This window comes from Telmatherina bonti (assembly GCF_933228915.1).
Source record: "Telmatherina bonti genome assembly, chromosome: 23".
Taxonomy (NCBI): Eukaryota; Metazoa; Chordata; class Actinopteri; order Atheriniformes; family Telmatherinidae; genus Telmatherina; species Telmatherina bonti.
In genome coordinates this window covers 29,028,223-29,048,302 of record NC_136632.1, presented here as the reverse complement: position 1 = coordinate 29,048,302, position 20,080 = coordinate 29,028,223, and the positions used below count along the sequence as shown (strand labels likewise).

The window sequence follows — 20,080 nt, the reverse complement described above, 5'->3', positions numbered from 1 at the left end:
TTTCTGCCGTAAACATGTTTATTTCAGCTGTAAACGTGTTTATTTCTGCTGTAAACATGTTTATTTCTGCTGTAAACGTGTTTATTTCGGCCGTAAACGTGTTTATTTCTGCTGTAAACATGTTTATTTCTGCTGTAAACATGTTTATTTCTGCTGTAAACGTGTTTATTTCAGCTGTAAACATGTTTATTTCAGCTGTAAACATGTTTATTTCTGCTGTAAACGTGTTTATTTCTGCTGTAAACGTGTTTATTTCTGCTGTAAACGTGTTTATTTCTGCTGTAAACATGTTTATTTCTGCTGTAAACATGTTTATTTCTGCTGTAAACGTGTTTATTTCTGCCGTAAAGATGTTTATTTCTGCTGTAAACATGTTTATTTCTGCTGTAAACATGTTTATTTCTGCTGTAAACGTGTTTATTTCTGCCGTAAAGATGTTTATTTCTGCCGTAAACATGTTTATTTCTGCTGTAAACGTGTTTATTTCAGCTGTAAACATGTTTATTTCTGCTGTAAACATGTTTATTCCTGCTGTAAACACGTTTATTTCTGCTGTAAACATGTTTATTTCTGCTGTAAACGTGTTTATTTCTGCCGTAAATGTGTTTATTTCTGCTGTAAACGTGTTTATTTCTACCGTAAACGTGTTTATTTCTGCTGTAAACATGTTTATTTCTGCTGTAAACGTGTTTATTTCTGCTGTAAACATGTTTATTTCAGCCGTAAATGTGTTTATTTCTGCCGTAAACATGTTTATTTCTGCCGTAAACATGTTTATTCCTGCCGTAAACGTGTTTATTTCTGCTGTAAACATGTTTATTTCTGCCGTAAACATGTTTATTCCTGCCGTAAACGTGTTTATTTCTGCTGTAAACATGTTTATTTCTGCCGTAAACATGTTTATTCCTGCCGTAAACGTGTTTATTTCTGCTGTAAACATGTTTATTTCAGCTGTAAACGTGTTTATTTCTGCCGTAAATGTGTTTATTTCTGCCGTAAACATGTTTATTCCTGCCGTAAACGTGTTTATTTCTGCTGTAAACATGTTTATTCCTGCTGTAAACATGTTTATTTCTGCCGTAAACGTGTTTATTTCTGCCGTAAACGTGTTTATTTCTGCTGTAAACATGTTTATTTCAGCTGTAAACGTGTTTATTTCTGCTGTAAACATGTTTATTTCTGCTGTAAACGTGTTTATTTCGGCCGTAAACGTGTTTATTTCTGCTGTAAACATGTTTATTTCTGCTGTAAACGTGTTTATTTCGGCCGTAAACGTGTTTATTTCTGCTGTAAACATGTTTATTTCTGCTGTGAACATGTTTATTTCTGCTGTAAAAGTGTTTATTTCTGCTGTAAACATGTTTATTTCAGCTGTAAACGTGTTTATTTCTGCTGTAAACGTGTTTATTCCTGCTGTAAACGTGTTTATTTCTGCTGTAAACGTGTTTATTCCTGCTGTAAACATGTTTATTTCTGCCGTAAACATGTTTATTTCTGCCGTAAACGTGTTTATTTCTGCCGTAAACGTGTTTATTTCTGCTGTAAACATGTTTATTTCAGATGTAAACGTGTTTATTTCTGCTGTAAACATGTTTATTTCAGCTGTAAACGTGTTTATTTCTGCTGTAAACATGTTTATTTCAGCTGTGAACGTGTTTATTTCTGCTGTAAACATGTTTATTTCAGCTGTAAACGTGTTTATTTCTGCTGTAAACATGTTTATTTCTGCTGTAAACATGTTTATTTCTGCCGTAAACATGTTTATTTCTGCCGTAAACGTGTTTATTTCTGCCGTAAACGTGTTTATTTCTGCTGTAAACATGTTTATTTCAGCTGTAAACGTGTTTATTTCTGCTGTAAACATGTTTATTTCTGCTGTAAACGTGTTTATTTCGGCAGTAAACGTGTTTATTTCTGCTGTAAACATGTTTATTTCTGCTGTAAACATGTTTATTTCTGCTGTAAACGTGTTTATTTCTGCTGTAAACATGTTTATTTCAGCTGTAAACATGTTTATTTCTGCTGTAAACGTGTTTATTTCTGCTGTAAACGTGTTTATTTCTGCTGTAAACGTGTTTATTTCTGCTGTAAACATGTTTATTTCTGCTGTAAACATGTTTATTTCTGCTGTAAACGTGTTTATTTCTGCCGTAAAGATGTTTATTTCTGCCGTAAACATGTTTATTTCTGCTGTAAACATATTTCTGCTGTAAACGTGTTTATTTCTGCCGTAAATGTGTTTATTCCTGCCGTAAACGTGTTTATTTCAGCTGTAAACCTGTTTATTTCTGCTGTAAACGTGTTTATTTCTGCTGTAAACATGTTTATTTCAGCTTTAAACGTGTTTATTTCTGCTGTAAACATGTTTATTTCTGCTGTAAACGTGTTTATTTCTGCTGTAAACGTGCTTATTTCTGCTGTAAACGTGTTTATTTCTGCTGTAAACATGTTTATTTCTGCTGTAAACGTGTTTATTTCTGCCGTAAACATGTTTATTTCGGCCGTAAACGTGTTTATTTCTGCTGTAAACATGTTTATTTCTGCTGTAAACATGTTTATTTCTGCTGTAAACGTGTTTATTTCTGCTCTAAACATGTTTATTTCAGCTGTAAACATGTTTATTTCTGCTGTAAACGTGTTTATTTCTACTGTAAACGTGTTTATTTCTGCTGTAAACGTGTTTATTTCTGCTGTAAACATGTTTATTTCTGCTGTAAACATGTTTATTTCTGCTGTAAACGTGTTTATTTCTGCCGTAAAGATGTTTATTTCTGCCGTAAACATGTTTATTTCTGCTGTAAACATGTTTATTTCTGCTGTAAACGTGTTTATTTCAGCCGTAAATGTGTTTATTCCTGCCGTAAACGTGTTTATTTCAGCTGTAAACCTGTTTATTTCTGCTGTAAACGTGTTTATTTCTGCTGTAAACGTGTTTATTTCTGCTGTAAACGTGTTTATTTCTGCTGTAAACATGTTTATTTCTGCTGTAAACATGTTTATTTCTGCTGTAAACGTGTTTATTTCTGCCGTAAAGATGTTTATTTCTGCCGTAAACATGTTTATTTCTGCTGTAAACATGTTTATTTCTGCCGTAAACGTGTTTATTTCTGCTGTAAACATGTTTATTTCAGCTGTAAACGTGTTTATTTCTGCTGTAAACATGTTTATTTCAGCTGTGAACGTGTTTATTTCTGCTGTAAACATGTTTATTTCAGCTGTAAACGTGTTTATTTCTGCCGTAAATGTGTTTATTTCTGCCGTAAACATGTTTATTTCTGCCGTAAACATGTTTATTCCTGCTGTAAACGTGTTTATTTCTGCTGTAAACGTGTTTATTTCTGCTGTAAACGTGTTTATTTCAGCTGTAAATATGTTTATTTCTGCTGTAAACATGTTTATTCCTGCTGTAAACATGTTTATTTCTGCCGTAAACATGTTTATTTCTGCGTAAACGTGTTTATTTCTGCCGTAAACATGTTTATTTCAGCTGTAAACGTGTTTATTTCTGCTGTAAACATGTTTATTTCTGCTGTAAACGTGTTTATTCCGGCCGTAAACGTGTTTATTTCTGCTGTAAACATGTTTATTTCTGCTGTAAACATGTTTATTTCTGCTGTAAACGTGTTTATTTCTGCTGTAAACATGTTTATTTCAGCTGTAAACATGTTTATTTCTGCTGTAAACGTGTTTATTTCTGCTGTAAACGTGTTTATTTCTGCTGTAAACGTGTTTATTTCTGCTGTAAACATGTTTATTTCTGCTGTAAACATGTTTATTTCTGCTGTAAACGTGTTTATTTCTGCCGTAAAGATGTTTATTTCTGCCGTAAACATGTTTATTTCTGCTGTAAACATGTTTATTTCTGCTGTAAACGTGTTTATTTCTGCCGTAAATGTGTTTATTCCTGCCGTAAACGTGTTTATTTCAGCTGTAAACCTGTTTATTTCTGCTGTAATCGTGTTTATTTCTGCTGTAAACATGTTTATTTCAGCTTTAAACGTGTTTATTTCTGCTGTAAACGTGTTTATTTCTGCTGTAAACATGTTTATTTCTGCTGTAAACGTGTTTATTTCTGCCGTAAACATGTTTATTTCGGCCGTAAACGTGTTTATTTCTGCTGTAAACATGTTTATTTCTGCTGTAAACATGTTTATTTCTGCTGTAAACGTGTTTATTTCTGCTGTAAACATGTTTATTTCAGCTGTAAACATGTTTATTTCTGCTGTAAACGTGTTTATTTCTGCTGTAAACGTGTTTATTTCTGCTGTAAACGTGTTTATTTCTGCTGTAAACGTTTATTTCTGCTGTAAACATGTTTATTTCTGCTGTAAACGTGTTTATTTCTGCCGTAAAGATGTTTATTTCTGCCGTAAACATGTTTATTTCTGCTGTAAACATGTTTATTTCTGCTGTAAACGTGTTTATTTCAGCCGTAAATGTGTTTATTCCTGCCGTAAACGTGTTTATTTCAGCTGTAAACCTGTTTATTTCTGCTGTAAACGTGTTTATTTCTGCTGTAAACACGTTTATTTCAGCTTTAAACGTGTTTATTTCTGCTGTAAACATGTTTATTTCTGCTGTAAACGTGTTTATTTCTACTGTAAACGTGTTTATTTCTGCTGTAAACGTGCTTATTTCTGCTGTAAACGTGTTTATTTCTGCTGTAAACATGTTTATTTCTGCTGTAAACGTGTTTATTTCTGCTGTAAACGTGTTTATTTCTGCTGTAAACATGTTTATTTCAGCTGTAAACATGTTTATTTCTGCTGTAAACGTGTTTATTTCTGCTGTAAACGTGTTTATTTCTGCTGTAAACGTGTTTATTTCTGCTGTAAACATGTTTATTTCTGCTGTAAACATGTTTATTTCTGCTGTAAACGTGTTTATTTCTGCCGTAAAGATGTTTATTTCTGCCGTAAACATGTTTATTTCTGCTGTAAACATGTTTATTTCTGCTGTAAACGTGTTTATTTCAGCCGTAAATGTGTTTATTCCTGCCGTAAACGTGTTTATTTCAGCTGTAAACCTGTTTATTTCTGCTGTAAACGTGTTTATTTCTGCTGTAAACACGTTTATTTCAGCTTTAAACATGTTTATTTCTGCTGTAAACGTGTTTATTTCTGCCGTAAACATGTTTATTTCTGCCGTAAACATGTTTATTTCTGCTGTAAACGTGTTTATTTCTGCCGTAAATGTGTTTATTTCTGCCGTAAACATGTTTATTTCTGCCGTAAACGTGTTTATTTCTGCTGTAAACGTGTTTATTTCTGCTGTAAACGTGTTTATTTCTGCTGTAAACATGTTTATTTCTGCCGTAAACATGTTTATTTCTGCTGTAAACGTGTTTATTTCTGCCGTAAATGTGTTTATTTCTGCCGTAAACATGTTTATTTCTGCCGTAAACGTGTTTATTTCTGCTGTAAACGTGTTTATTTCTGCTGTAAACGTGTTTATTTCTGCTGTAAACATGTTTATTTCTGCTGTAAACATGTTTATTTCTGCTGTAAACGTGTTTATTTCTGCCGTAAAGATGTTTATTTCTGCCGTAAACATGTTTATTTCTGCTGTAAACATGTTTATTTCTGCTGTAAACGTGTTTATTTCTGCCGTAAAGATGTTTATTTCTGCCGTAAACATGTTTATTTCTGCTGTAAACATGTTTATTTCTGCTGTAAACGTGTTTATTTCAGCCGTAAATGTGTTTATTCCTGCCGTAAACGTGTTTATTTCAGCTGTAAACCTGTTTATTTCTGCTGTAAACGTGTTTATTTCTGCTGTAAACACGTTTATTTCAGCTTTAAACGTGTTTATTTCTGCTGTAAACATGTTTATTTCTGCTGTAAACGTGTTTATTTCTGCTGTAAACGTGTTTATTTCTGCTGTAAACGTGCTTATTTCTGCTGTAAACGTGTTTATTTCTGCTGTAAACATGTTTATTTCTGCTGTAAACATGTTTATTTCTGCTGTAAACGTGTTTATTTCTGCTCTAAACATGTTTATTTCAGCTGTAAACATGTTTATTTCTGCTGTAAACGTGTTTATTTCTACTGTAAACGTGTTTATTTCTGCTGTAAACGTGTTTATTTCTGCTGTAAACATGTTTATTTCTGCTGTAAACATGTTTATTTCTGCTGTAAACGTGTTTATTTCTGCCGTAAAGATGTTTATTTCTGCCGTAAACATGTTTATTTCTGCTGTAAACATGTTTATTTCTGCTGTAAACGTGTTTATTTCAGCCGTAAATGTGTTTATTCCTGCCGTAAACGTGTTTATTTCAGCTGTAAACCTGTTTATTTCTGCTGTAAACGTGTTTATTTCTGCTGTAAACGTGTTTATTTCTGCTGTAAACATGTTTATTTCTGCTGTAAACATGTTTATTTCTGCTGTAAACGTGTTTATTTCTGCCGTAAAGATGTTTATTTCTGCCGTAAACATGTTTATTTCTGCTGTAAACATGTTTATTTCTGCCGTAAACGTGTTTATTTCTGCTGTAAACATGTTTATTTCAGCTGTAAACGTGTTTATTTCTGCTGTAAACATGTTTATTTCAGCTGTGAACGTGTTTATTTCTGCTGTAAACATGTTTATTTCAGCTGTAAACGTGTTTATTTCTGCCGTAAATGTGTTTATTTCTGCCGTAAACATGTTTATTTCTGCCGTAAACATGTTTATTCCTGCTGTAAACGTGTTTATTTCTGCTGTAAACGTGTTTATTTCTGCTGTAAACGTGTTTATTTCAGCTGTAAATATGTTTATTTCTGCTGTAAACATGTTTATTCCTGCTGTAAACATGTTTATTTCTGCCGTAAACATGTTTATTTCTGCGTAAACGTGTTTATTTCTGCCGTAAACATGTTTATTTCAGCTGTAAACGTGTTTATTTCTGCTGTAAACATGTTTATTTCTGCTGTAAACGTGTTTATTCCGGCCGTAAACGTGTTTATTTCTGCTGTAAACATGTTTATTTCTGCTGTAAACATGTTTATTTCTGCTGTAAACGTGTTTATTTCTGCTGTAAACATGTTTATTTCAGCTGTAAACATGTTTATTTCTGCTGTAAACGTGTTTATTTCTGCTGTAAACGTGTTTATTTCTGCTGTAAACGTGTTTATTTCTGCTGTAAACATGTTTATTTCTGCTGTAAACATGTTTATTTCTGCTGTAAACGTGTTTATTTCTGCCGTAAAGATGTTTATTTCTGCCGTAAACATGTTTATTTCTGCTGTAAACATGTTTATTTCTGCTGTAAACGTGTTTATTTCTGCCGTAAATGTGTTTATTCCTGCCGTAAACGTGTTTATTTCAGCTGTAAACCTGTTTATTTCTGCTGTAATCGTGTTTATTTCTGCTGTAAACATGTTTATTTCAGCTTTAAACGTGTTTATTTCTGCTGTAAACGTGTTTATTTCTGCTGTAAACATGTTTATTTCTGCTGTAAACGTGTTTATTTCTGCCGTAAACATGTTTATTTCGGCCGTAAACGTGTTTATTTCTGCTGTAAACATGTTTATTTCTGCTGTAAACATGTTTATTTCTGCTGTAAACGTGTTTATTTCTGCTGTAAACATGTTTATTTCAGCTGTAAACATGTTTATTTCTGCTGTAAACGTGTTTATTTCTACTGTAAACGTGTTTATTTCTGCTGTAAACGTGTTTATTTCTGCTGTAAACGTTTATTTCTGCTGTAAACATGTTTATTTCTGCTGTAAACGTGTTTATTTCTGCCGTAAAGATGTTTATTTCTGCCGTAAACATGTTTATTTCTGCTGTAAACATGTTTATTTCTGCTGTAAACGTGTTTATTTCAGCCGTAAATGTGTTTATTCCTGCCGTAAACGTGTTTATTTCAGCTGTAAACCTGTTTATTTCTGCTGTAAACGTGTTTATTTCTGCTGTAAACACGTTTATTTCAGCTTTAAACGTGTTTATTTCTGCTGTAAACATGTTTATTTCTGCTGTAAACGTGTTTATTTCTACTGTAAACGTGTTTATTTCTGCTGTAAACGTGCTTATTTCTGCTGTAAACGTGTTTATTTCTGCTGTAAACATGTTTATTTCTGCTGTAAACGTGTTTATTTCTGCTGTAAACGTGTTTATTTCTGCTGTAAACATGTTTATTTCAGCTGTAAACATGTTTATTTCTGCTGTAAACGTGTTTATTTCTGCTGTAAACGTGTTTATTTCTGCTGTAAACGTGTTTATTTCTGCTGTAAACATGTTTATTTCTGCTGTAAACATGTTTATTTCTGCTGTAAACGTGTTTATTTCTGCCGTAAAGATGTTTATTTCTGCCGTAAACATGTTTATTTCTGCTGTAAACATGTTTATTTCTGCTGTAAACGTGTTTATTTCAGCCGTAAATGTGTTTATTCCTGCCGTAAACGTGTTTATTTCAGCTGTAAACCTGTTTATTTCTGCTGTAAACGTGTTTATTTCTGCTGTAAACACGTTTATTTCAGCTTTAAACATGTTTATTTCTGCTGTAAACGTGTTTATTTCTGCCGTAAACATGTTTATTTCTGCCGTAAACATGTTTATTTCTGCTGTAAACGTGTTTATTTCTGCCGTAAATGTGTTTATTTCTGCCGTAAACATGTTTATTCCTGCCGTAAACGTGTTTATTTCTGCTGTAAACGTGTTTATTTCTGCTGTAAACGTGTTTATTTCTGCTGTAAACATGTTTATTTCTGCCGTAAACATGTTTATTTCTGCTGTAAACGTGTTTATTTCTGCCGTAAATGTGTTTATTTCTGCCGTAAACATGTTTATTTCTGCCGTAAACGTGTTTATTTCTGCTGTAAACGTGTTTATTTCTGCTGTAAACGTGTTTATTTCTGCTGTAAACATGTTTATTTCTGCTGTAAACATGTTTATTTCTGCTGTAAACGTGTTTATTTCTGCCGTAAAGATGTTTATTTCTGCCGTAAACATGTTTATTTCTGCTGTAAACATGTTTATTTCTGCTGTAAACGTGTTTATTTCTGCCGTAAAGATGTTTATTTCTGCCGTAAACATGTTTATTTCTGCTGTAAACATGTTTATTTCTGCTGTAAACGTGTTTATTTCAGCCGTAAATGTGTTTATTCCTGCCGTAAACGTGTTTATTTCAGCTGTAAACCTGTTTATTTCTGCTGTAAACGTGTTTATTTCTGCTGTAAACACGTTTATTTCAGCTTTAAACGTGTTTATTTCTGCTGTAAACATGTTTATTTCTGCTGTAAACGTGTTTATTTCTGCTGTAAACGTGTTTATTTCTGCTGTAAACGTGCTTATTTCTGCTGTAAATGTGTTTATTTCTGCTGTAAACATGTTTATTTCTGCTGTAAACGTGTTTATTTCTGCTGTAAACGTGTTTATTTCTGCTGTAAACATGTTTATTTCAGCTGTAAACATGTTTATTTCTGCTGTAAACATGTTTATTTCTGCTGTAAACGTGTTTATTTCTGCCGTAAACGTGTTTATTTCTGCTGTAAACATGTTTATTTCTGCTGTAAACATGTTTATTTCTGCTGTAAACGTGTTTATTTCTGCCGTAAAGATGTTTATTTCTGCCGTAAACATGTTTATTTCTGCTGTAAACATGTTTATTTCTGCTGTAAACGTGTTTATTTCAGCCGTAAATGTGTTTATTCCTGCCGTAAACGTGTTTATTTCAGCTGTAAACCTGTTTATTTCTGCTGTAAACGTGTTTATTTCTGCTGTAAACACGTTTATTTCAGCTTTAAACGTGTTTATTTCTGCTGTAAACGTGCTTATTTCTGCTGTAAACGTGTTTATTTCTGCTGTAAACATGTTTATTTCTGCTGTAAACGTGTTTATTTCTGCCGTAAACATGTTTATTTCTGCCGTAAACATGTTTATTTCTGCTGTAAACGTGTTTATTTCTGCCGTAAATGTGTTTATTTCTGCCGTAAACATGTTTATTTCAGCTGTAAACATGTTTATTTCTGCCGTAAACGTGTTTATTTCTGCTGTAAACGTGTTTATTTCTGCTGTAAACGTGTTTATTTCTGCTGTAAACATGTTTATTTCTGCTGTAAACATGTTTATTTCTGCTGTAAACGTGTTTATTTCTGCCGTAAAGATGTTTATTTCTGCCGTAAACATGTTTATTTCTGCTGTAAACATGTTTATTTCTGCTGTAAACGTGTTTATTTCTGCCGTAAATGTGTTTATTCCTGCCGTAAACGTGTTTATTTCAGCTGTAAACCTGTTTATTTCTGCTGTAAACGTGTTTATTTCTGCTGTAAACGTGTTTATTTCTGCTGTAAACGTGTTTATTTCTGCTGTAAACATGTTTATTTCTGCTGTAAACGTGTTTATTTCTGCTGTAAACGTGCTTATTTCTGCTGTAAACGTGTTTATTTCTGCTGTAAACATGTTTATTTCTGCTGTAAACGTGTTTATTTCTGCCGTAAACATGTTTATTTCTGCCGTAAACATGTTTATTTCTGCTGTAAACATGTTAATTTCTGCTGTAAACGTGTTTATTTCGGCCGTAAAGATGTTTATTTCTGCCGTAAACATGTTTATTTCTCCTGTAAACATGTTTATTTCTGCTGTAAACGTGTTTATTTCAGCCGTAAATGTGTTTATTCCTGCCGTAAACGTGTTTATTTCAGCTGTAAACCTGTTTATTTCTGCTGTAAACGTGTTTATTTCTGCTGTAAACACGTTTATTTCAGCTTTAAACGTGTTTATTTCTGCTGTAAACATGTTTATTTCTGCTGTAAACGTGTTTATTTCTGCTGTAAACGTGCTTATTTCTGCTGTAAACGTGTTTATTTCTGCTGTAAACATGTTTATTTCTGCTGTAAACGTGTTTATTTCTGCCGTAAACATGTTTATTTCTGCCGTAAACATGTTTATTTCTGCTGTAAACGTGTTTATTTCTGCCGTAAATGTGTTTATTTCTGCCGTAAACATGTTTATTTCTGCCGTAAACATGTTTATTTCTGCTGTAAACATGTTTATTTCTGCTGTAAACGTGTTTATTTCTGCCGTAAATGTGTTTATTCCTGCCGTAAACGTGTTTATTTCAGCTGTAAACCTGTTTATTTCTGCTGTAAACGTGTTTATTTCTGCCGTAAACGTGTTTATTTCTGCTGTAAACGTGTTTATTTCTGCTGTAAACATGTTTATTTCAGCTGTAAACGTGTTTATTTCTGCTGTAAACATGTTTATTTCTGCTGTAAACGTGTTTATTTCTGCTGTAAACGTGCTTATTTCAGCTGTAAACGTGTTTATTTCTGCCGTAAACATGTTTATTTCTGCTGTAAACGTGTTTATTTCTGCCGTAAACATGTTTATTTCTGCCGTAAACATGTTTATTTCTGCTGTAAACGTGTTTATTTCTGCCGTAAATGTGTTTATTTCTGCCGTAAACATGTTTATTTCTGCCGTAAACGTGTTTATTTCAGCTGTAAACATGTTTATTTCTGCTGTAAACATGTTTATTCCTGCTGTAAACACGTTTATTTCTGCTGTAAACATGTTTATTTCTGCTGTAAACGTGTTTATTTCTGCCGTAAATGTGTTCATTTCTGCTGTAAACGTGTTTATTTCTGCCGTAAACGTGTTTATTTCTGCTGTAAACGTGTTTATTTCTGCTGTAAACATGTTTATTTCAGCTGTAAACGTGTTTATTTCTGCCGTAAACATGTTTATTTCTGCTGTCAACATGTTTATTTCAGCTGTAAACGTGTTTATTTCTGCCGTAAACATGTTTATTTCTCCTGTAAACGTTTATTTCTGCTGTAAACGTGTTTATTTCTGCCGTAAACATGTTTATTTCTGCCGTAAACGTGTTTATTTCTGCCGTAAACATGTTTATTTTTGCCGTAAACATGTTTATTTCTGCTGTAAACGTGTTTATTTCTGCCGTTAATGTGTTTATTCCTGCCGTAAACGTGTTTATTTCTGCTGTAAACATGTTTATTTCTGCTGTAAACGTGTTTATTTCTGCCGTAAACATGTTTATTTCTGCTGTAAACATGTTTATTTCAGCTGTAAACGTGTTTATTTCTGCCGTAAACATGTTTATTTCTGCTGTAAACGTGTTTATTTCGGCCGTAAACGTGTTTATTTCTGCTGTAAACATGTTTATTTCTGCTGTAAACGTGTTTATTTCTGCTGTAAACGTGTTTATTTCTGCTGTAAACGTGTTTATTTCAGCTGTAAACGTGTTTATTTCTGCTGTAAACATGTTTATTTCTGCTGTAAACGTGTTTATTTCTGCTGTAAACATGTTTATTTCTGCTGTAAACATGTTTATTTCTGCTGTAAACGTGTTTATTTCTGCCGTAAACATGTTTATTTCTGCCGTAAACATGTTTATTTCTGCTGTAAACATGTTTATTTCTGCTGTAAACGTGTTTATTTCTGCCGTAAATGTGTTTATTCCTGCCGTAAACGTGTTTATTTCAGCTGTAAACCGGTTTATTTCTGCTTTAAACGTGTTTATTTCTGCCGTAAACGTGTTTATCTCTGCTGTAAACGTGTTTATTTCTGCTGTAAACATGTTTATTTCAGCTGTAAACGTGTTTATTTCTGCTGTAAACATGTTTATTTCTGCTGTAAACGTGTTTATTTCTGCTGTAAACGTGTTTATTTCTGCTGTAAACGTGTTTATTTCTGCTGTAAACATGTTTATTTCTGCTGTAAACGTGTTTATTTCTGCCGTAAACGTGTTTATTTCTGCCGTAAATGTGTTTATTTCTGCCGTAAACATGTTTATTTCTGCCGTAAACATGTTTATTTCTGCTGTAAACGTGTTTATTTCTGCCGTAAATGTGTTTATTTCTGCCGTAAACATGTTTATTTCTGCCGTAAACATGTTTATTTCTGCTGTAAACGTGTTTATTTCTGCCGTAAATGTGTTTATTCCTGCCGTAAACGTGTTTATTTCTGCTGTAAACATGTTTATTTCTGCTGTAAACGTGTTTATTTCTGCCGTAAACATGTTTATTCCTGCTGTAAACGTGTTTATTTCTGCCGTAAACATGTTTATTTCTGCCGTAAACGTGTTTATTTCTGCCGTAAACATGTTTATTCCTGCTGTAAACATGTTTATTCCTGCTGTAAACATGTTTATTTCTGCTGTAAACATGTTTATTTCTGCTTTGTAGTTTTTTTAACATGGGAGTCTATGGGGATTCACTCTATTTTAGTTAGTTAGTTAGTTAGTTAGTTTGTTAGTTAGTTCGTTAGTTAGTTCGTTAGTTAGTTAGTTAGTCAGTCTTTTCAAGTTTGTATAAACTTTGTTCAACCTTCAGGTTTCAGACTTTGTGACTTTCCATGAGACTTTTGGGTTTTTATACATCAGGACTACAAAGCGAGAGGTAAGGCCGGTTCCGGATCAGGTTTTCCGGACGTTTCCATCGATGATCTGTGATATGGTAACAGATTATAAGAGAAATCTGCAGTACATGTTTGATGCTCCTTGAATAAAGTTGTGGAGATCTGGGAGGAAGAAGAGGATTTCCAGGGTCTGTGGGGGTGTCTAAGTTCTGGAAATGGTTCCAGATTTCTGGTCCTGACCGGCTTCCAGGATTCCTTAGGGAGGCTGAATAAACAAATGCTGAAAACATTCAGGAGAATCTGCTTTCAGAAATATCTTTCATGAGTTAGTTGTAGTTTGTGCCTCCAGATGTCTGTCTCCATCAGAACTGACAGATGAACTGAATGTTTGCTTTTCAGGAGAACATCTTCATCAACCAGGCGAACGTGACAGGCAGTGATGATGTGAGCGTGAACGGGATCATCCACGAGATTGACAGTATTCTGTTTCCTCCTAACGTCAACGAGGACAACATCCTTCTGATTCCTGTTAGTTCCTCCATGATCCACCAGCTTGTCATGAATGGGACCTGCATCTCAGACCAGTTTGGTTCTAACTGGACCTTCTCCTTTCCATCTGCAGGGCCAGACAACGCTGAACCTGTCGAATGTTGCCGAGCAACACGGTTACAAAACCTTCTACAAACTGCTGGAGGTAAAGTAGCCGCACATGTTCCCAATGCTTCATACAAATCTCCCGTCTGCAGGAGGTTCCGTCTGCAGGAGGTTCAGTCTGCAGGAGGTTCCGTCTGCAGGAGGTTCCGTATGCAGGAGGTTCTGTCTGCAGGAGGTTCCGTCTGCAGGAGGTTCCGTCTGCAGGAGGTTCCGTATGCAGGAGGTTCCGTCTGCAGGAGGTTCCGTCTGCAGGAGGTTCTGTCTGCAGGAGGTTCCGTCTGCAGGAGGTTCCGTCTGCAGGAGCTTCTGTCTGCAGGAGGTTCCGTCTGCAGGAGGTTCTGTCTGCAGGAGGTTCCGTCTGCAGGAGCTTCTGTCTGCAGGAGGTTCCGTCTGCAGGAGGTTCTGTCTGCAGGAGGTTCCATCTGCAGGAGGTTCCGTCTGCAGGAGGTTCCGTCTGCAGGAGGTTCTGTCTGCGGGAGGTTCCATCTGCGGGAGGTTCCATCTGCAGGAGGTTCCGTCTGCAGGAGGTTCCGTCTGCGTCTGCGGGAGGTTCTGTCTGCGGGAGGTTCCGTCTGCAGCAGGTTCCGTCTGCAGGAGGTTCCGTCTGCAGGAGGTTCCGTCTGCGTCTGCGGGAGGTTCTGTCTGCGGGAGGTTCCGTCTGCAGGAGGTTCCGTCTGCAGGAGGTTCCGTCTGCAGGAGGTTCCATCTGCAGTAGGGTTCCGTCTGCAGGAGGTTCTGTCTGCAGGAGGTTCCATCTGCAGGAGGTTCCGTCTGCAGGAGGTTCCGTCTGCAGGAGGTTCTGTCTGCGGGAGGTTCCATCTGCAGGAGGTTCCGTACGCAGGAGGTTCCGTCTGCAGGAGGTTCCGTCTGCGGGAGGTTCCATCTGCAGCAGGTTCCGTCTGCAGGAGGTTCCGTCTGCAGGAGGTTCCGTCTGCAGGAGGTTCCGTCTGCAGGAGGTTCTGTCTGCAGGAGGTTCCATCTGCAGGAGGTTCCGTACGCAGGAGGTTCCGTACGCAGGAGGTTCCGTCTGCAGGAGGTTCCGTCTGCGGGAGGTTCCATCTGCAGCAGGTTCCGTCTGCAGGAGGTTCTGTCTGCAGGAGGTTCCATCTGCAGGAGGTTCCGTCTGCAGGAGGTTCCGTCTGCAGGAGGTTCCGTTTGCAGGAGGTTCCGTCTGCAGGAGATTCTGTCTGCAGGAGGTTCCGTCTGCAGGAGGTTCTGTCTGCAGGAGATTCTGTCTGCAGGAGATTCTGTCTGCAGGAGGTTCCGTCTGCAGGAGGTTCCATCTGCAGGAGGTTCCGTCTGCAGGAGGTTCTGTCTGCAAGAGGTTCCGTCTGCAGGAGGTTCCATCTGCAGGAGGTTCCGTTTGCAGGAGGTTCTGTCTGCAGGAGGTTCCGTCTGCAGGAGGTTCTGTCTGCAAGAGGTTCCGTCTGCAGGAGGTTCCATCTGCAGGAGGTTCCGTTTGCAGGAGGTTCTGTCTGCAGGAGGTTCCATCTGCAGGAGGTTCCGTCTGCAGGAGGTTCTGTCTGCGGGAGGTTCCATCTGCAGGAGGTTCCGTACGCAGGAGGTTCCGTCTGCAGGAGGTTCCGTCTGCGGGAGGTTCCATCTGCAGCAGGTTCCGTCTGCAGGAGGTTCTGTCTGCAGGAGGTTCCGTCTGCAGGAGGTTCCGTCTGCAGGAGGTTCCATCTGCAGGAGGTTCCGTTTGCAGGAGGTTCTGTCTGCAGTAGGGTTCCGTCTGCAGGAGGTTCCATCTGCAGGAGGTTCCGTCTGCAGGAGGTTCTGTCTGCAGGAGGTTCCATCTGCAGGAGGTTCCGTCTGCAGGAGCTTCTGTCTGCAGGAGGTTCCGTCTGCAGGAGCTTCTGTCTGCAGGAGGTTCCGTCTGCAGGAGATTCTGTCTGCAGGAGATTCTGTCTGCAGGAGGTTCCGTCTGCAGGAGGTTCCATCTGCAGGAGGTTCCGTCTGCAGGAGGTTCTGTCTGCAAGAGGTTCCGTCTGCAGGAGGTTCCGTCTGCAGGAGGTTCCGTTTGCAGGAGGTTCTGTCTGCAGGAGGTTCCGTCTGCAGGAGGTTCTGTCTGCAAGAGGTTCCGTCTGCAGGAGGTTCCATCTGCAGGAGGTTCCGTTTGCAGGAGGTTCTGTCTGCAGGAGGTTCCGTCTGCAGGAGGTTCTGTCTGCAGGAGGTTCTGTCTGCAGGAGGTTCCGTCTGCAGGAGGTTCCATCTGCAGGAGGTTCCGTTTGCAGGAGGTTCCGTCTGCAGGAGGTTCCGTCTGCAGGAGGTTCTGTCTGCAGGAGGTTCCGTCTGCAGGAGGTTCCGTTTGCAGGAGGTTCCGTCTGCAGGAGGTTCCGTCTGCAGGAGGTTCTGTCTGCAGGAGGTTCCGTCTGCAGGAGGTTCCGTCTGCAGGAGGTTCTGTCTGCGGGAGGTTCCATCTGCAGCAGGTTCCGTCTGCAGTAGGGTTCCGTCTGCAGGAGGTTCTGTCTGCAGGAGGTTCCATCTGCAGGAGGTTCCGTCTGCAGGAGGTTCCGTCTGCAGGAGGTTCTGTCTGCGGGAGGTTCCATCTGCAGCAGGTTCCATCTGCAGCAGGTTCCGTCTGCAGGAGGTTCTGTCTGCAGGAGGTTCCGTCTGCAGGAGGTTCCATCTGCAGGAGGTTCCGTTTGCAGGAGGTTCCGTCTGCAGGAGGTTCCGTCTGCAGCAGGTTCCGTACGCAGGAGGTTCCGTCTGCAGGAGGTTCTGTCTGCAGGAGGTTCCGTCTGCAGGAGGTTCCGTTTGCAGCAGGTTCCGTCTGCAGGAGGTTCCGTCTGCAGGAGGTTCCGTTTGCAGGAGGTTCTGTCTGCAGGAGGTTCTGTCTGCAGGAGGTTCCGTCTGCAGGAGATTCTGTCTGCAGGAGGTTCCATCTGCAGGAGGTTCCGTACGCAGGAGGTTCCGTACGCAGGAGGTTCCGTCTGCAGGAGGTTCCGTCTGCGGGAGGTTCCATCTGCAGCAGGTTCCGTCTGCAGGAGGTTCTGTCTGCAGGAGGTTCCGTCTGCAGGAGGTTCCGTCTGCAGGAGGTTCCATCTGCAGGAGGTTCCGTTTGCAGGAGGTTCTGTCTGCAGTAGGGTTCCGTCTGCAGGAGGTTCCATCTGCAGGAGGTTCCGTCTGCAGGAGGTTCTGTCTGCAGGAGGTTCCGTTTGCAGCAGGTTCCGTCTGCAGGAGGTTCCGTCTGCAGGAGGTTCCGTTTGCAGGAGGTTCTGTCTGCAGGAGGTTCCGTCTGCAGGAGGTTCCTTTTTAGAAAGATTGGGCTGAAGGCGATTTGTCAGGAAGGTTCTGGATGATTCTGGATGGTTCTGGGTGGTTCTGGATGGTTCTGGATGGTTCAGGAAGGTTCTGGATGATTCTGGATGGTTCTGGATGGTTCTGGATGGTTCAGGAAGGTTCTGGATGATTCTGGATGATTCTGGATGGTTCTGGATGGTTCTGGATGGTTCAGGAAGGTTCTGGATGATTCTGGATGATTCTGGATGGTTCTGGATGGTTCTGGATCATCCCGCCCAGGAATAATCTGCATCTCATTTGGCGGCTTTCAGGACACAGGTGTGATGGACCTGCTGAAGGATGAAATGTACCAACCGGTGACCATCTTCCTGCCTTCAGACGCTGCCATGGCGTCGCTGCCTCAGGAGCAGAAGGACTTCCTCTTCCACCAACACAACCGACCACAGCTGCTGGAGAACCTGAAGTTCCACATCCTGCAGGGCCAGAAGGTGAGACGCATTCAGGATCCTGATGCATGTCAGAAGGAAGACAAAAATCTACTTCAGCTTCTAGGATTACTTTTTGTTCCCATGACTACTTTGCTCATTGGCCAAATTACTTCCCTTGTTGAATAGAACTGCTGTCATCTGGTTTCCACTGCAGGAAAAGCTCTTTTCATGTCGGACACGATGACGTTTCCATGTTATGCTGTGTTTTAGGTGAACTTGCTTGGACACAGTGACACATGCTGGTTTTGACACGTTTTAGCAAACTGTAGACATCAGATTCTTCACACAGAGCTGGTAGATGTGCCTGGTGGTTTCATCAGGAGGTAGAAACTAGGATCCTAGTGACGAAGAGGTGAATCTGTCTTTAATGTCAGGTTTATGCTGAAGAACTGGTCTACCTGGACTCGGCTCGGACTCTGCAGGGTTCTCCGCTCTCCTTCTCTTGTGGAAGGTCGGACAACATCGTAAGTAGATCAGAACCGGAAATAAGAGGCAGAAGAGCAGCAGTGTGTGACTGGTCTGTGTTGGTTAGGGAGAACTCTTCATCAATGATGGAAGATGCCGGATCATTCAGAGACATCTGGTCTTTGCATCCGGGATGGCCTACGGGATCGACTGCCTTCTGACTCCACCCAGCCTCGGAGGACGCTGTGATGAGGAGTCGACCTTTGACATCCCAGTGAGTTTACCACAGATTTTATGAGCGGATTGGAACCTGCAGCCCCTAGAGGCCATCAGTGGTATTACACATGAAGATGGCCAGTGGCCGCCTGGACAAAGTGTGAATCAAACTGGTTCTGACTGGTCTGAAACGCTCTCTACTTCTTCTTCATTGGTAGATGAGCTGCAAACCATGCACGACATCTGGAACTCGCTGTCCCGACGGATTCAAGCGGAAGGTCTGGATCACATCTGCAGACCGTCATGGTGATGGTTTCAGGCTGAAGGAGGAACCTTTCTGATCCTTCGTATCGTTTGTGTCCAGGAGGTTCAGAAGTGCGACCTTCCCAGAGTGCACGTCAGTCAAAACACTGGCTGTCGGCTCATCTGCAGCTACAACTTCTGGAAGTCCAGGTGTTGTCACGGTTTCTACGGACTTCACTGTCTGGGTGAGAAATCAGAAACATGCTGTTCATGTGTGGAAACTGAAACCAAAACAAAGCTAAAAGTTCTCCATCTTTCATCAAACAAAGAAATCTGCTGGTGGGGTCAAACGGAGCTGTTTCCACCGAGAAGCTGAAAAGAGCCTCGTCTGGAAGGCGGAGCAGGTTGATGTGTACAGCAATGTGACAAACATCTGTCAGACATTACAGATACCGTAAAAAAAGCATAAAAGACTAAACAAATAGCAAATCACAAAAATATGAATTATATTAAAATTATTAAAAGCAAAGCAAAAAGTGCATGAAAGAGAAAATCTTCGGATTTAAAAGTTTCTCCATGTGGGGAAAGTTTCCTCTCAGTTTGTTCCACTGGTTGACGGCTAAACGCTACTTCTGGTCTGGTCTCTGTTCTAGACTCTGGTCTGGTCTTAGGTCTGGTCTGGTCTTAGGTCTGGTCTCTGGTCTGGACTCTGGTCTGGTCTTAGGTCTGGTCTCTGGTCTGGACTCTGGTCTGGACTCTGGTCTGGTCTTAGGTCTGGACTCTGGTCTGGTCTTAGGTCTGGTCTCTGGTCTGGACTCTGGTCTGGTCTTAGGTCTGGTCTCTGGTCTGGACTCTGGTCTGGTCTCTGGTCTGGACTCTGGTCTGGTCTTAGGTCTGGTCTCTGGTCTGGACTCTGGTCTGGTCTTAGGTCTGGTCTCTGGTCTGGACTCTGGTCTGGGGTTTCCAGGTTCCAGACCTGGTGGCCGAGTCTCCAGGTTCCAGACCTGGTGGCCGAGTCTCCAGGTTCCAGACCTGGTGGCCGAGTCTCCAGGTTCCAGATCTGGTGGTCGAGTCTCCAGGTTCCAGACCTGGTGGCCGAGTCTCCAGGTTCCAGATCTGGTGGCCGAGTCTCCAGGGTCCAGACCTGGTGGCCGAGTCTCCAGGGTCCAGATCTGGTGGCCGAGTCTCCAGGGTCCAGATCTGGTGGCCGAGTCTCCAGGTTCCAGACCTGGTGGCCGAGTCTCCAGGTTCCAGACCTGGTGGCCGAGTCTCCAGGTTCCAGATCTGGTGGCCGAGTCTCCAGGTTCCAGATCTGGTGGCCGAGTCTCCAGGTTCCAGATCTGGTGGCCGAGTCTCCAGGTTCCAGACCTGGTGGTCGAGTCTCCAGGTTCCAGACCTGGTGGCCGAGTCTCCAGGGTCCAGATCTGGTGGCCGAGTCTCCAGGTTCCAGACCTGGTGGCCGAGTCTCCAGGTTCCAGACCTGGTGGCCGAGTCTCCAGGTTCCAGACCTGGTGGTCGAGTCTCCAGGTTCC

The 20,080-nt window shown here is 40.1% G+C and overlaps 1 protein-coding gene across 1 annotated transcript in view; it reads left to right on the top strand.

Moving 5' to 3' along the window:
- Positions 1 to 20,080, top strand: part of stab2 (stabilin 2) — a gene marked incomplete at both ends in the record, with an annotated part of 190,280 nt that overhangs the window by 154,063 nt on the left and 16,137 nt on the right. Inside the window, 6 exons of the mRNA XM_079263431.1 lie at positions 13,699 to 13,827; positions 13,922 to 13,993; positions 17,508 to 17,684; positions 18,059 to 18,148; positions 18,217 to 18,363; positions 18,670 to 18,793. Coding sequence (XP_079119557.1) covers positions 13,699 to 13,827; positions 13,922 to 13,993; positions 17,508 to 17,684; positions 18,059 to 18,148; positions 18,217 to 18,363; positions 18,670 to 18,793 — 739 coding nt within the window. The remainder of the gene's footprint in view (positions 1 to 13,698; positions 13,828 to 13,921; positions 13,994 to 17,507; positions 17,685 to 18,058; positions 18,149 to 18,216; positions 18,364 to 18,669; positions 18,794 to 20,080) is intronic.